Source organism: Bacillus rossius, chromosome 1 (assembly GCF_032445375.1).
Source record: "Bacillus rossius redtenbacheri isolate Brsri chromosome 1, Brsri_v3, whole genome shotgun sequence".
Lineage (NCBI taxonomy): Eukaryota > Metazoa > Arthropoda > Insecta > Phasmatodea > Bacillidae > Bacillus > Bacillus rossius.
Genome location: NC_086330.1, coordinates 76,337,235 through 76,352,254, shown reverse-complemented (window position 1 = coordinate 76,352,254; position 15,020 = coordinate 76,337,235). Strand labels below are relative to the sequence as shown.

General features: G+C 43.2%; 1 protein-coding gene across 1 annotated transcript in view; it reads left to right on the top strand.

Moving 5' to 3' along the window:
* Positions 1–15,020, top strand: part of LOC134530126 (uncharacterized) — a 69,688-nt gene that overhangs the window by 43,921 nt on the left and 10,747 nt on the right. Inside the window, exon 3 of the mRNA XM_063364777.1 lies at positions 10,322–10,562. Within this exon, the coding sequence (XP_063220847.1) occupies positions 10,322–10,562 (241 nt within the window). The remainder of the gene's footprint in view (positions 1–10,321; positions 10,563–15,020) is intronic.

Sequence of the window (15,020 nt, the reverse complement as noted above, 5' to 3'; positions counted from 1 at the left end):
ACAGTGCCAAATGTGTTTTGACTAAGGCTTGCAAGAACAAACAGGTCACAAAAATTTACGATAGAAGGTCCATTTTATCAGCCATTAAAAAGTGCGGTACTTTGTCGGTGACCTATTGTATTTCAAGCATTTTTTTAAGTGCCAGTTTATGCAAGTACAGCCTACATTGCGAAAAAAAAAATTACTAACCTTACAGTTTTACCAAAGTAGTCGTAAGTTAAAGTATTTTGCGGGCCAATACTGATATGAGATTGGCTCGCCACACAAACCGATTTCGCAAATTAATCAGATGGACGACTGGACTAGCGGTCTTTTAACTCGTTCATGGACTCGTATGGCCATGTCCTTGTAAAAATGTGAGAAGGGATTGCAAGGGACATATCTGTCATGAGACAACATCTCTGCAAGGGCCACTGATCAAAAAGCCCATACTTGTGGCAGTTCCTTGATCATCCGCAAGCGTGTGCTCTGCTTATCGATCAAGTAAAAAAAAAAAACACTTAGTTGCTCGCTGTACGGCGTCTAGAGTCGGGGAAACGATCGACAGACATATCTTGATTGTGTTTCGCCTATCCCTGTACTGCTTCCTTCTTCCACGCACGAGTCAGTGAGCCGTTTTATTCCCAGGATTTTGGACGTAAATATCCTCCAGTGGTTCCTTCAACATCCAGACCGGGAGAATACTTTCTGTATTGATGAAAAATGTCGTCCACATATTCTTCACCCTGCAGAACGCGGTAACTATCAGCGATCTGCAGTGCTTCAATCTTTTTCACGTTCCATTTTCTGCACCTTCATCGCATTCAATGAATTAAGAACCAATCTTACAGTTCTGCAACAGCAGTAATAAATTACTGCATTTTGTTTCAACACGACGGGGCCAAAATTGACATTATGTTGGTACGTAACCTCTTCCAAAAAAAAAGTTTAATACGAAAAGCCAAGCTTTATCCGCCATGTTTAATTTTTTTAAAGTATATTTTCTGATTCGAAACTAATTATAAAATGGGATTTGCGAACTTAAAAAATATATATAATGTTACGATCGCGCTTGGCTGCAGTGCTTGGCGTCGCCGCGCTCGTTCGGCCTGTCTGCGCCTCCTTCCACCCGCATCCTCTCCCTGGTATCTCGTGTCATACTATCACGCGACATCCTGACCGTTGCAGCGCGCACCTGCCTCAGATCGAGTTACTTAAAGAGGCCGCACTGCGGAATAAAAGGACTCAGACCTGTTTATCGGCGCGTTTTGTGGGAACCCGATGCTTGTTGCGTTTATCGGCGTTCTTTGAGCAGCCGCCGCGTCCTTCGAGGACTCACGACGCGTTTCTGGACATTTCGACGGCGAAGGTCGCGCGATATCTCGGAGACATGCCCGATTGTTCTGGACGGGAACCCAAGGGCTATAAAAGAAGGTTGGGCCGACCTTCGAGTCTGAGTCAGAGTCTGAGTGGGGAGTTCTCCCGCGGCGGAGTTTCCGGGCGATAGTGCCGCAGGTGCGGCAGAGTGGCGAAGTCCTTGGACGAGGGTTCCAGGGCAGAGAGTCGGAGTGAGTGGAGTCGGAGACTGAGTTCTCCCGCGGCGGAGATCCGGGCGATAGTGCCGCGAGTGCGGCAGAGTGGCGAAGTCCTTGGACGAAGGTTCCAGGGCAGGGAGTGAGAGAGTTCAGTGGAGTCGGGAGTTTTCCCGCGGTGGAGCTTCCGGGCGATAGAGTCGCGGGCGCGGCGGAGTCCCGAACGAAGTTGTGAGCGAGGAGTCGGGTGGATCCTCGGCGAAGGCAAGTGTCGTCGGCGGCGGCGGAGTGCGGCGGCGGAGTGCGGCGGCGGAGTCCCGCGGCGGAGACCCACGAGGGGTGCTGCGGCGAGAGTTGCGCCAGAGGTGCGGCCCAGCGAGGTGTGTGGAACGAGTGACTGGGGAATTGACATTTCTTTAAGTGTAATTAATTATTTGCTAATTTAGAAGATTATTTGTAAGTGTCAAGTAGTGGTAATAAATAAAACTGTGTGTGTAATAAAAATCTATTAATTGGGCTATCCTTTACGAACCCCCGCAGGGAAATCGTAACATTTTGGTGTCAGAAGTGGGATAGCCCTAATTAATAGATTTAAGATTCAGTTAAGAAATAGGATTTAGTTTTTCGAGAGTAAAGTTAGCATTTAGAAATTTAGTGAATTTGTAATTTTCTAGAGCTAGTTTGAGTTTAATGTAGTCAGTGGTAGTTTTGAATGTAATAGAGTTATTGTTAGTTTAATTAGAAGGTTCGTCTAGGTCATTTAAAATTAAGAACAGTATTAAAAAATAATTATTATTTAGGTTGTTTAATTATTAGTAAATGCTTTAGAGAGAGATGGCTACTGAAGGGCTTACTGACGAGCAATACAAGGAGATAAGGGTTGCCCTAGAAGAAATAAGAGCCACTTGGGAGAACTATAACAAAGAAATGTTAGCCAGTATTAAGTATTATACGGAAGAAATGGTAACCAAAATCGAGAACTTTACGGAAGAAATGAAGAGTGGAAGGAAGGAGAGTAAGAACCACCATGAAGAAAAGAAGAGCGGGTCAAATAATAGCCTAGAGGAAATGAAGAAGGGACAGGAGGAAATAAAGGGTCAGGATGAAATGAAGAATGGCCAGGAAGAAGTAAATAATGAAAAGAAGACCGAAGTGAAGATAAGCCTAGAAGAGAAGAACAGAGGAGAGAAGAACAGCGAAGAGAACAGAGAAGAGAAGACCAGCGAAGAGAAGACCAGCCAAGATGAGACCAGCGAAGAGAAAACCAGCCAAGAGCAGACCAGCCAAGAAGAGAACAGTGAAGAGAATAACAGCGAACAGAAGACCGGCCAAGAGAAGAACAGCGAAGAGAAGAACAGCGATGAGAAGAACAGCGAAGAGAAGACCAGCGAAGAGAAGACCAGCGGAGAGGAAAATAGTCAAGAGATCAGTGATGAGAACAGCGAAGAGAACAGCGAAGAACACAGCGAAGAGGACATTAGCCAAGGAGAGGAGAACAGCCAGGACATGAATATGGAAGAAGAGCTGAAGAAAAGCACAGAAGTAGTGAAGATGAGTTTCAAAGTAAGGAATATTGATCAAGAAGAAATGAAGATAAACCAAAGAGAAAGGGTAAAATGCCAAGAACTGAAGATGATCCGAGAAGAGATTAACATGAGTCAAGAAGAGATAGAGAAGTGCAAAGAAGAAACGAAGAAATACCAAGAAGAGATGCAGGAAGACCAAGAAGAGATGAAGAAAGACCAAGAACAGGGGAAGGAAGACCGAGAAGAGACAATGAGAACACAAAGAGTGATAAAGATGGTGCAAGGAGTAACTGAGTGCATTCCAGAAGATATTCAGAAGAACGAAGAGGGAATGAGGAACCCAGAAGAGACAAAGAGGAGCCGGGAAGAAATGCTGTGCGAACAAGTAGCTGCGAGAGAAGAAATGGAGAGAAAAAGGAAAGATACAAGGAAACCGTTGGAAGGCAATAAGCAATGCACTCAAAGGTATCGGGTCCGTCCAAAGCATCGGTCAGCCCGTTTCGGGCAGCTGGCCGAACGACATGGGGCATCTGCGACGCAGAAATGTCGCCGGGTGACAAGAGAAGCTACATCTAATGAGAGAGAGGGTTATCTGGTGAGACTGTACAGCCCGCGATGGAGGAAAGGCAGGAAGCCTAAACTTCGAGTAGCATGGGGACCTCCACGAGGAGATGTATTACCTGTTCGGGACGAACAGGTTTAAGGAGGGGGCAATGTTACGATCGCGCTTGGCTGCAGTGCTTGGCGTCGCCGCGCTCGTTCGGCCTGTCTGCGCCTCCTTCCACCCGCATCCTCTCCCTGGTATCTCGTGTCATACTATCACGCGACATCCTGACCGTTGCAGCGCGCACCTGCCTCAGATCGAGTTACTTAAAGAGGCCGCACTGCGGAATATAAGGACTTAGACCTGATTATCGGCGCGTTTTGTGGGAACCCGATGCTTGTTGCGTTTATCGGCGTTCTTTGAGCAGCCGCCGCGTCCTTCGAGGACTCACGACGTGTTTCTGGACATTTCGACGGCGAAGGTCGCGCGATATCTCGGAGACATGCCCGATTGTTCTGGACGGGAACCCAAGGACTATAAAAGAAGGTTGGGCCGACCTTCGAGTCTGAGTCAGAGTCTGAGTGGGGAGTTCTCCCGCGGCGGAGTTTCCGGGCGATAGTGCCGCAGGTGCGGCAGAGTGGCGAAGTCCTTGGACGAGGGTTCCAGGGGAGAGTCAGAGTCTGAGTGGGGAGTTCTCCCGCGGCGGAGTTTCCGGGCGATAGTGCCGCAGGTGCGGCAGAGTGGCGAAGTCCTTGGACGAGGGTTCCAGGGGAGAGTCAGAGTCTGAGTGGGGAGTTCTCCCGCGGCGGAGTTTCCGGGCGATAGTGCCGCAGGTGCGGCAGAGTGGCGAAGTCCTTGGACGAAGGTTCCAGGGCAGGGAGTGAGAGAGTTCAGTGGAGTCGGGAGTTTTCCCGCGGTGGAGCTTCCGGGCGATAGAGTCGCGGGCGCGGCGGAGTCCCGAACGAAGTTGTGAGCGAGGAGTCGGGTGGATCCTCGGCGAAGGCAAGTGTCGTCGGCGGCGGCGGAGTGCGGCGGCGGAGTGCGGCGGCGGAGTCCCGCGGCGGAGACCCACGAGGGGTGCTGCGGCGAGAGTTGCGCCAGAGGTGCGGCCCAGCGAGGTGTGTGGAACGAGTGACTGGGGAATTGACATTTCTTTAAGTGTAATTAATTATTTGCTAATTTAGAAGATTATTTGTAAGTGTCAAGTAGTGGTAATAAATAAAACTGTGTGTGTAGTAAAAATCTATTAATTGGGCTATCCTTTACGAACCCCCGCAGGGAAATCGTAACAATATATATATATTCATCGCCCAGCCATGAAAGCAAAGAAAATGAACTTCTTCAATTAGTCGAACATAAATTTTGATTGTGAATTAATGCCTGCTTTTTGTACAAATAGCAGACAAATTATGCCATATAACTGGTGAAAATGCTTGCAGTAAAACATATTTATTGGAGACCTGCCAAATTCGCTTTATTTCGTTACAATAAGCTAGACTCCACATACCTGTACACAAACAACCCACCGTCTTTAGTTCATTGGCTGTTGCCTGTTTCTGTCCAGATTTCATATGGTTGGGTCTCGTGGATTTTAGTTAATGTCTTGTCTTTCCTGAATTTCAATGATAGTCTTATTCAAATTCATAACGGTGTTCATTTTAGACAGTTTCCAAATAGTAACGCAAATTTGGAGGTTTCCAATAATTACCATTGCATCAAAACGTGGATCATGAATACGTGGTCGCCCTGATACAAAAATAATGACATGAAGTCCATCTACCCAGCATGGCAGTTGAGATCAAGCTCTTTACTGGACTTGAGCGGGTTTTTTTTTTTTTCGATTTAACTATCGACGGATGTTTCCTGTGGCCGGTGGCTTTACTCTAGATGATACTTTTACCCTCGTCTACGCACCCACTTCGTCCGTCAAAGCACGCTAGCCTTCTAAAGGCATCTAAGTATGCAATGCAATGTGTGGTATTTTACTATACGATTCACTGTCACACGTCATTACTGTATTCATTATCATTATGACAATTTAATATCACATTACCACAAACAGTAAACTTTTCTGCTTACCGCCGCGCCGTAAAATTGGTGATAATATTATACTTGATAATGTTCCAGGGAAACTATTATTGATGACTCACGATACAGGAATTATATACAGAATGAGTCTGAATTCGACTAACAAACATTGGCCGTGAATTCATCACGAGAAAATAAGTTGAAAAATATCAACACGTAATATTGTATTAAGTGCTTTCCAAGGCTGGTATACGTCTTTGAAGTGGGGGCTGAACAATTGTTTACTATAAATAATAGAGAAATAATTTACGATAGAACACTGAATTTCTGGATTATGTTTAATTGAATTAACTTCTACAACCACCGAGAATTTTGTCACTGTAGCAAAATTATCTCATTGAAATATTGTGGGTTTTGTGGCGTGTTACTACCCCCAGTCATTTCAATGACATAATTTTGCTACAGCAACAAAATTCGTGGTTGTGTAGAACTTCAATTGAACATAATCCAGCTCACCAGTGTTGTACTTTAAATACTGTATCTATTATTTGAAATGAAAATTGGGTTCAGCTCCATTTTCAGAGACGTATAGACCTCTAACTTTCTTGGAAAGTACTGCAGACTGTAAGTCGTATAGATGCATTCAACTTATCTTGTTGTGATGTACTTGCAGCCGAAGTTTATTCAGACTCACCCGGTTGGTGTTTGCCATGGGGGGGGAGGTGTAGGTTGATTGCTTGTTTGCAAACTTTGTCAAAATATATGCTACGTATTACCTGTTTTTTGTTAAATGTCATGTATTTGTAGTGTCAAAAATGTTTTTTTTTCTAACTACGTCGTGGTTATTAAATTAAATACCTATATTTAAACAGCTGTGTTATGCATACATTTATGCTTCTCTAGTTCTTTATCATAATTAATTTTATCAAAATTTTATACCGATTGAAAATCCCAAAAATGCCAACATGACGGACGAGTGATACCGTCCATCTTAACGGCACCGTCTACCTGGACACACATACGGTGCGCAAAGCTACAGAGCTATAGAAAAATTACACGATTTGAAAACTGCTCAAGATATCCAAGTGGGATCTGTTTACGAAAAGCATTTAAAAATTCGGAGAAGGTCGATAAGAAGTTTGGTTTCCGGATTTAAAAAAATGTATTTTAAGAACAGTTAGCATGGGTAGGTGACGTGTTTCCAGTGCAATTTTTAGGCAAAAAACAACCGGCACAGATTCTTGAAAGCACTTAAGGTGCTTGCATTATACCATTATCTTCATTTCTCCACCATATAATGTTACGGTCACAGCTCAGATTTCATAGTTGTCCAATGCACGACGAGAAGACTGCGCGGTAATTCAGAGCTTTGCGCTTAGAGGCGATACCGTGCTAGAGATACCAGCGAGCGTCGCTCTTATCTTCCCGCCTCACTAACTCAAGTAGGTCTGGTGCAAGTTGCCTATCCCGGCAGGAGGAAGGCGCCGCCTCATCGAACTCCCAATTCCACGCCATGCGGGCGCGGACAAGAGCGGGGCGCGCATCAGGTACTCGCTAGCGTCGGAGCAGGGGGTGTTCCTCCCCCCTCCCTGCGATAATAGCCCCCCCCCCCCCCACCACACACTCCCCCTCCCCCGCCCCTACCCAGCCCAACCCACCGCCTCATCACGCATTCCGGGTACATTTCCCGCCGTGCCGGGCGGATTACATTCTCGCCAAACAGGCGGCAATGAATCACCCCTCCCCCTTCCCCCGTCGTCCTTTGACCGTCGGCCGCCCCGCCCACCCAGAAAACGTTTCACGGGTCGCATGTGCCCATCGAATATTTTCTGACGTCATTTGTTCCCCTTTGCGTTTCGACTATTTCCGACACGCACATTTATTTTATTTTATTAGTGCTAATTTACGTTTCAATTATATTCATTCCTCCCTACGTTTTAAACAAGGGAAAGGGCAGTGTTTTTTTTCGGTGACAGTAAAATTTTCAATGGAAGAATACATTTCACTGGAATATAGATTAACCCGAATACAATTTTTTTTTTTTTTTAATTTAAACAATACGATATTCACAAACTGCCGTCACTGCCAAACATACATATTTATTTTTCAGGTTATTTTTATATAAATATCGATTTTTCACAATTGAGGAGATCTGTTGAGTGTGGTTGGTCTTTTTTTCTCTCCTGAAAGCAGACTATACGTTTGAATTCCACATTTCTGAAGTATTCAGGAAGTTGGGGTCAGTAGCCTATGTCCCAGCAATGAGCGTCTCTCCGCAGCTTGCAGGGCGGCGGGAAGGCAAGTGCGAACTGCGCGCCCAGGAATGAGCGCGGCTGATCGCTGGCTCGGGCCGCGTCGCCACAGCCGCCGGTCCGCGCTCAGGCGGGGCGTGTTCCCTCCTGACAGATAAACGTCACGCGCACCGACGAGTGAAGCGAGTGTGTGTGTGTGTGTGCGAGCTCGCGCGCGGGTCGATACGCAGTTGGAAGCAGAGCTGAGGGTTGCCATTTCATTCCCGTGGGCGCGCTTGGTTTTGTTTCGTTCCACCAGTTGGCGTTCCCAGCTGTCTGTCAACGTGAATAATTCACCGGATGAGCGTGGCGAAGCGAACCCCGGTAGCGAGTAGCGAGTAGCGAGTGCCTTTGCGTTTCAGCGAAATTACTGCAAAATAAACTAAACACCAGAATAATTCGCTACGTGCTGTCAAACTAAACCAAAAAAAAAAAAAAATTGGGAAAGGCGCTTGCATTGCCGCAAGTTCTTGACGTGGGAAGTTCACGTAAGAATCAATTATGTACATAATGGATTTTCACTGGAACTCATATCACTATCAGTAATACGACAAAGTTGGGGCGGTTCAAGGCCAGCCACTACTGTTGGCGCTTGCTCTACATTACTCAAGAGTCTAAAGTTTGAGCTAATAAATTATGTAAAAAGTAAGCATTATCGTTTACTAGGACAGTGGTTCTCCAAGTGAGTTCCAGGGGCCCTGTGTTTGGGTTTTTGGTCACACACGAGCTGGGAATCACACGTGGTATTATCTCTAATGGAACGCAGTTTTGAAATTATGGAACCATTTGAGACGGGTCGTGTGTGACTTCAGCGTTCGTAGTGGACGTCGACCGGTCTGCACCCATTGGCTTGGCCACCTCGCATTCGGGTTTGTGAAAAAATAGTGCTCAGTAAAGAGAGCTGTTTAAAACGAATAAAACGAAATTGCACTTATTTATGTCAGAATCATTGAAAGACGAAAATTTTTAAAATTATTTATCTTGACTAGTAATTCTGCTAGGAATGTTAGCTACGTTCTGATCTACAATATGCAATTTGCACACGTAACCCTTTCTAGTTCATTGAATTTATATCTTTATGTCCTGAACTATCTCTGTTGTGAGAGGAACGTGTTATTTTTAATATCATGATTATTATATCTCACCTTGCTAGGCCGGGTGACGTCCGCCATCTTAGCTTTCTTCCTCTCCCTGCAGTCTGGTCCCTGCAGCGCCGGCGAGGGCGCCTTCGAGGAATCCTCGCGAGCTGTTCGTTCTTCCAATCGTCGTTACATGCCATTTCGATTGTACAATTTCCCCATGTGCTTTTACATTGTAATTTTTTTCACTCTGTTCTTTAGTAGTCCATAAATGTTGGCACTGGCCAATGAGTAGAAGTGAAGTACTATTGCTGGTGTCCGCCATATTTGATTGCGCCATCTTGGATGAAATTACCTATGAGCTTGATCTTCCAAATTTTCCAAAATCCACCTAAAAATTGCAAAAATTTGTTAAAATTTTAAGGGAAAACATTTCACCCAAAAAAATAAAGAATTCTGAAAGATTTTTAAAAAAAATTATCATTTTTGAGGTAAAATTTTCCATCTGAATTTCAAAAGTCTTAATTCTTATTTCCTCAATGTAATATTATTTTTGCATTTAAAAAAACTAAATGTTACTAGAGAGTCATAAATTCACCATCCACACACCAGTGACCAGTAAACTGTTGGGGAACTTTGGCATTTTCCTTTTATTTATGTAAAATACCTAACATAACCTAACTTTTACTATTACAGCAGCAAAAAAATGGTTGCGTGGTCATCAGGCGCGTTCAAAGTAACTTAAGAATTCAGCAATTCAACTGAACAAAAAAAATAATAGTTACTTGAACGGTGAGATATAAATTTAATAGCAACATAACCAATGGGAACCCTGGAATTTACAATTGTAACAAACACGGCAATAAAACACGTGCAAAGGGCCTTACAGTTGTCTAAATTTCTACTTTATTGTATATTTACACCTCCCTTCTCCTAAATAGACCACACAATCCTAAACGTTGGCCCTTAAGTTATACTCTGATATTGAGTCTTCTGCGTTGATTGAATAATCCTACCAGCTGCAAGGGAGTATAAATTTATAAAATAATTCAAATCACACGAACGCTGAATATTCGGGTCGCGTTTGGGTGAGTGCAATCGTATCCATTCATCACGCTGGACTAAATATCTCCATAGCAAGCGAGTGAGTGCCGGCAGGCATTCTACCCGCAGGTGGATAAATAGTTGGTCAAGTACCAGCGCGAGGTGGGGCAGCCTGACCCAGAGAGGCTGCAGAGCTGCTCGCTGTCGCTGCATTACTATATGTTAAGCGGCAGTATCGATGGATCGCGAGAGACTCGATACGGAGGCCAGTAAGTGCTGGAGGGCATGGTGTCCGCAGGTGGAGAAGTGGTTCGCCGAGTACCAGCGCGAGGCACTGCGGCCGGACCCGGAGGGCCTGCACAGCCGCTCGCTGACGCTGCGCTACCAGGTGCAGAGGCGGCACGAGGAGGCGGCGGGGAGGCGGCTGGAGCTGCGCTGTGCCGCCACCGTGGCGGGGGTGACACGGAGCAGCGTGGCGCGGCCGTCCCTGGGCCCCGCCCCCGACCAACAGCTGTCGCAGGGCCACCTCGTCAACACAGGTTCCGTACAAACCCGTGTGTTTCGCGAGTTATCTTGGTTATCAGTTAGAATGCAAACAACTATACATTTGCATTGATACTTTAGGTTGACAATAATTTTGCCACTCCCCTGTGGAACCGTGGACTATTCAATTACCACCTGGCAGGAGAGAGACAGAACACATCGACTTCCTCAAAGGCATGGGAGGTTCTATCAAAGAACTCAGCCAATAGGGAAGCATATGAGGCTACAGTATGCAAGGGACTGCGAATTTTATCCTGTCACCAAATGAAACCAAAAAAAATCTGGTTTTCTACCAATATACTTACTTGCTCTAAAAATACATTTAATTACATTATCAACAAAACTAAGGAGGAAGTGTGATTCAAAAGGGAATAAGTAGTATAGTTTGGTTCCTCCTGGGACAGGGTTCAGGGTGTGGAGCTGGAGCCGTGGAGCCGGCCGATTGCTCTTATGTCACGGTGGCCATCTTCGATGACCGTGACCTTGACCTTTGACATTTACCTTGAACCCGGCGGCCATATTGGATACGCCATATTGGATCCACCATCTTTAAATCGAGTGCCCCACTCACTCATGATGAAATTTTCGTCACGGCCGCCATATTGATTTTTTTCTGTTCCGCTGGAGGCCGCCATGATTGGATACCGTCGACTTTGTTTCTGCTGTTTGATCCTAGAGAATGCCAACGTCGCTCTTGATTTTTTTTCTGGTCCACTAGAGGCCGCCATCTTGTATACCGTCGACTTTGTTTCTGCTGTTTGTTCCTAGAGAGCGCCAGCGTCATTCTGTCTCATCACATAAGGTAGATGTTCCATTACCCACCATAGCTATTATGGTCCTTATCGGCATATTTTTTTATGCGAAATACATTGGAAGGGCTGTGATTCGAACCATCACAGCTCTGAACTCTAGGTTGGAAAACATACACCTATGAACCGCATGGCTATCGAGACATTTACCAGACTGAGAATTAAATAAGGTGTATATATAAAAATAACATAAATATTCGGAATTGTATTTTTTTTAATTTTAAGTAATAATAGCACCACCTGTTCGAGACAGAACCGCCATCTTGTTTTAAGTCACAACTGTTGCAATTTGCATTACGACTGCCATCTTGAAAATCCGTAATTTTAATGCCAGTAATTCCGAAAATATTCCAAAAAATATTTAAAAAATTTCATACTACAAATGTTTAGTTACTTAATAGTTTTCGGACCTCGGTTCGATTCCCGGCGAGAGTAAACCAGTAATTTATTAATATATATAAAAATGTCTAAACATAAAATAAAAAAAAATGTTTTACACCACACGCGACATTTTGAATTACGTCACCTTTTGTATCAATTATCGTTAAAGGCGCCATATTGAAAATCTTTATTTATTATCCTATTTTAATGAAAAAAGTTCATAATTCACCAAAAAATTAACTTATTAGAATAATGATTGATTAGATCGATTCCCGTCCTTGGTTCGAAACTGGTAAGAGCAAAAAATAAAAAAATACGACAGATCCTTCCTCCACAGAAGCCACCTACAGACTGACCTACCACCACCAATATCAAGGTATATATCGTCAGCTAGTATGACATGTCCGCCATCTTGCCTTCGTCCGCTGGAGAACGTCATCTTGTTTTCGTCTGCTAGAGTGTGCTGGAAACATGTTAGTATAATTTTCTGTTCACCATACCTTTGACCTCGACTGTTGGCATTGATATTAGACCTTGACCTTGAAATTTGACCTTGAAATTTGACCTTGACCATGAAATTTGACCTTTAACTTGAAATTTGACTTTGACGACATCATGGATCCGACATTTTATGTTCAGTACATGCAACCAGGAGCTACCACCTGCTAGAGGACATTGCCATAATCTTGTTTTCGTCTGCTGGAGGACACCATTTTGTTTGTGTACTCGTATTATAGAGTGCATTACCATCAAGCTAGTTTTATTCTAACCCGCTAGAGTGCAGTAATCATTTATTATTACTGAGGTGCCCGCATTCTTGAAATTTGTGCGCCATCTTGGAATCGTGTAATTATTTAGCTAGAAATGTGGGGAAAATTCCAAAATTCACCAAAAAAATTACAATCAATTTACAAATTGATTCGATCTGTTCCTGTCCTTGGTTTGAAACTTGAACAGTGACAAGTGTAACTAAATATTAAATAAATTTAAGATTCTGTTTTCCATTACATTTTGCGGAGTTTATAAAAATAAAACACAAGACAATATACGACAATGCTACTAAATCAGCACTTTCAATTATTTTTACCAAGTGGAATTTTAAAAAAAAAATAAACAACCATTACTCAGTCAAATAATATACCATGGGACATCTGTGAAGCACTAACATAGAAGACGAACTTCCTTCTTCTTGGTGTCTAGCGAAGTCATCCTTATTTTGCGATCGTTAATAAGCATCCCGCATCCCACATGCACTCTATAAGACTAGTACACAAACAAAATGGTGTCCTCCAGCAGACGAAAACAAGATGAGTAGTATATAATAGGGCAAGCTGGGACAGGCGCCAGGCGGAGGATTGAAGATTGTTTACATTGTGACGTCACGGCGGACATCTTGGAGGAGTGTAACGGGACACATCGTAACGGGACAAGTTTGACCTGGAATTTGATCCTCAAAAATCGCCAAAAATGACCAAAATTGGGCAAATATTGCCCAAAATTCCTCAAAAATCGTCCAAATTTCAATTTTTTTGAAAACAATTTCCGCCAAAAAATCTCAAATAATTCCACAATTCAAAAATTCGGATTTCGAAAATCCTCAAAAGTCGTTTTGCCCTAGAAAGAACCCAAATTCCTAAAAGAGGCTTAAGCATCCTTGTCTACAGCCTCCGATAAGCCTCTGACGTCATCTAGGATTATGACCGCCATCTTGGATGGTTGTGACCTTGACCTTTGACCTTGACCTTTACCCCGGCGACCATTTTGGATCAGCCATCTTGGATCCGCCATCTTGGATGACGTCATTGTGATCTCGAAAATTCCGGCATTGTGTTTTCCGCCATATTGGACGATGACGTCACCGTTGCAATTTACGTTACGGCCGCCATCTTTAACTTTTTTATTTATTATCCGAATTTAATGAAATTTTTTTTTAAATTATAAAAAAATTTTAATAATAAAATTTTAATAAAAAAAATTAAAAAATCATACATTAACGACACGGAGCTCGGAGTCCTCGGTTCGAACCCGTCGAGTACAAAAAAAATTAAAAATGGCGACCGATCCTTCCCCCTAGGTGGGTGCTAGCAGACTGACTTCCACCACTTTTCTTAAAGCATATATATCGTCACCTAGTATGTCGTCATGTCCGCCATCTTGTCTTCGTTGCTGGAGACCACCATCTTGTTTTCGTCGGCGAGAGTGCGCTGACGCCATGTTAGTTTAGTTCTTATCCGCTAGAGTGCAGTAATCATTTAGTACTGTGACACCCACCATCTTGAAATTTGGCCGCCATCTTGAAAATCCGTAATTATTTAGCTAGAAATTCGGGAAAAGTTCCAAAATTCATTAAATAAATCACTCATTAACTTACATATTGATTCGATCGATTCCTGTCCTCGGTACGATACCCGATCGATGCAATAATGTTTAATTTTATGTAAAAAATAATAATTTCAATAAACCATGTTCAACATTCGTAAAGAGACTTTAAATCATCTACTACCATCATCCTATCAGACAACAAGACCACCATATTGGAAATTCGTAATTGTAATGCTAGAGATTCGGGAAAAAGTTCAAAATTCATTAAATAAATTTGTAATCCATATAATGATTGATTGGATCGACTTAGGTCCTTGGTTCAATCCCTGGCCGATACAAAACAACTTTAATTTAAAAAAATACTAAAAAAGTGTTAGGTTTGAGAAAATAAAAACACCACAAGTTCTTTTAAAAAAATTTTATTACATAAATTCAATACACTACTACAAGTACAAAAAAAAACACTGACAAATTACTAAAGCCTTTTGGATTCCTCGATTAAAACAGTCTTCTTATTGTACGGACTAAGCCTTTTACATGACTTTAAATGTCTATCCGATCCGGTCATCACCGCAGCCAGAGACGGACTGAAGTTCATATCACTTATATAGTCTCATTAGCCGGTACAACACATGAGTCAAATCAATAACCATGTTCATTATACGTCTCGGAGCATTTTTTATAATGACGATGTAAGCTATCGAGACGTGAAATTAGTTTATTGCACTTATTGCACTGAAATTGTATTCTTTGAACATTATAAGAACAACCGCTTCTTTCATGTCTGCGAGCATTTGAGGTGATAGTAAATGATACACCACAGTATTTGCACTGATGCGAAGTACGCTCTTCATTAATTGAAGTATTCAATGCTGATGAAACTTCAGCTAATGGTGGAACAGCACATATCGAAGTCTCCTCCAGTGTTGTCAGAGGCGTTGC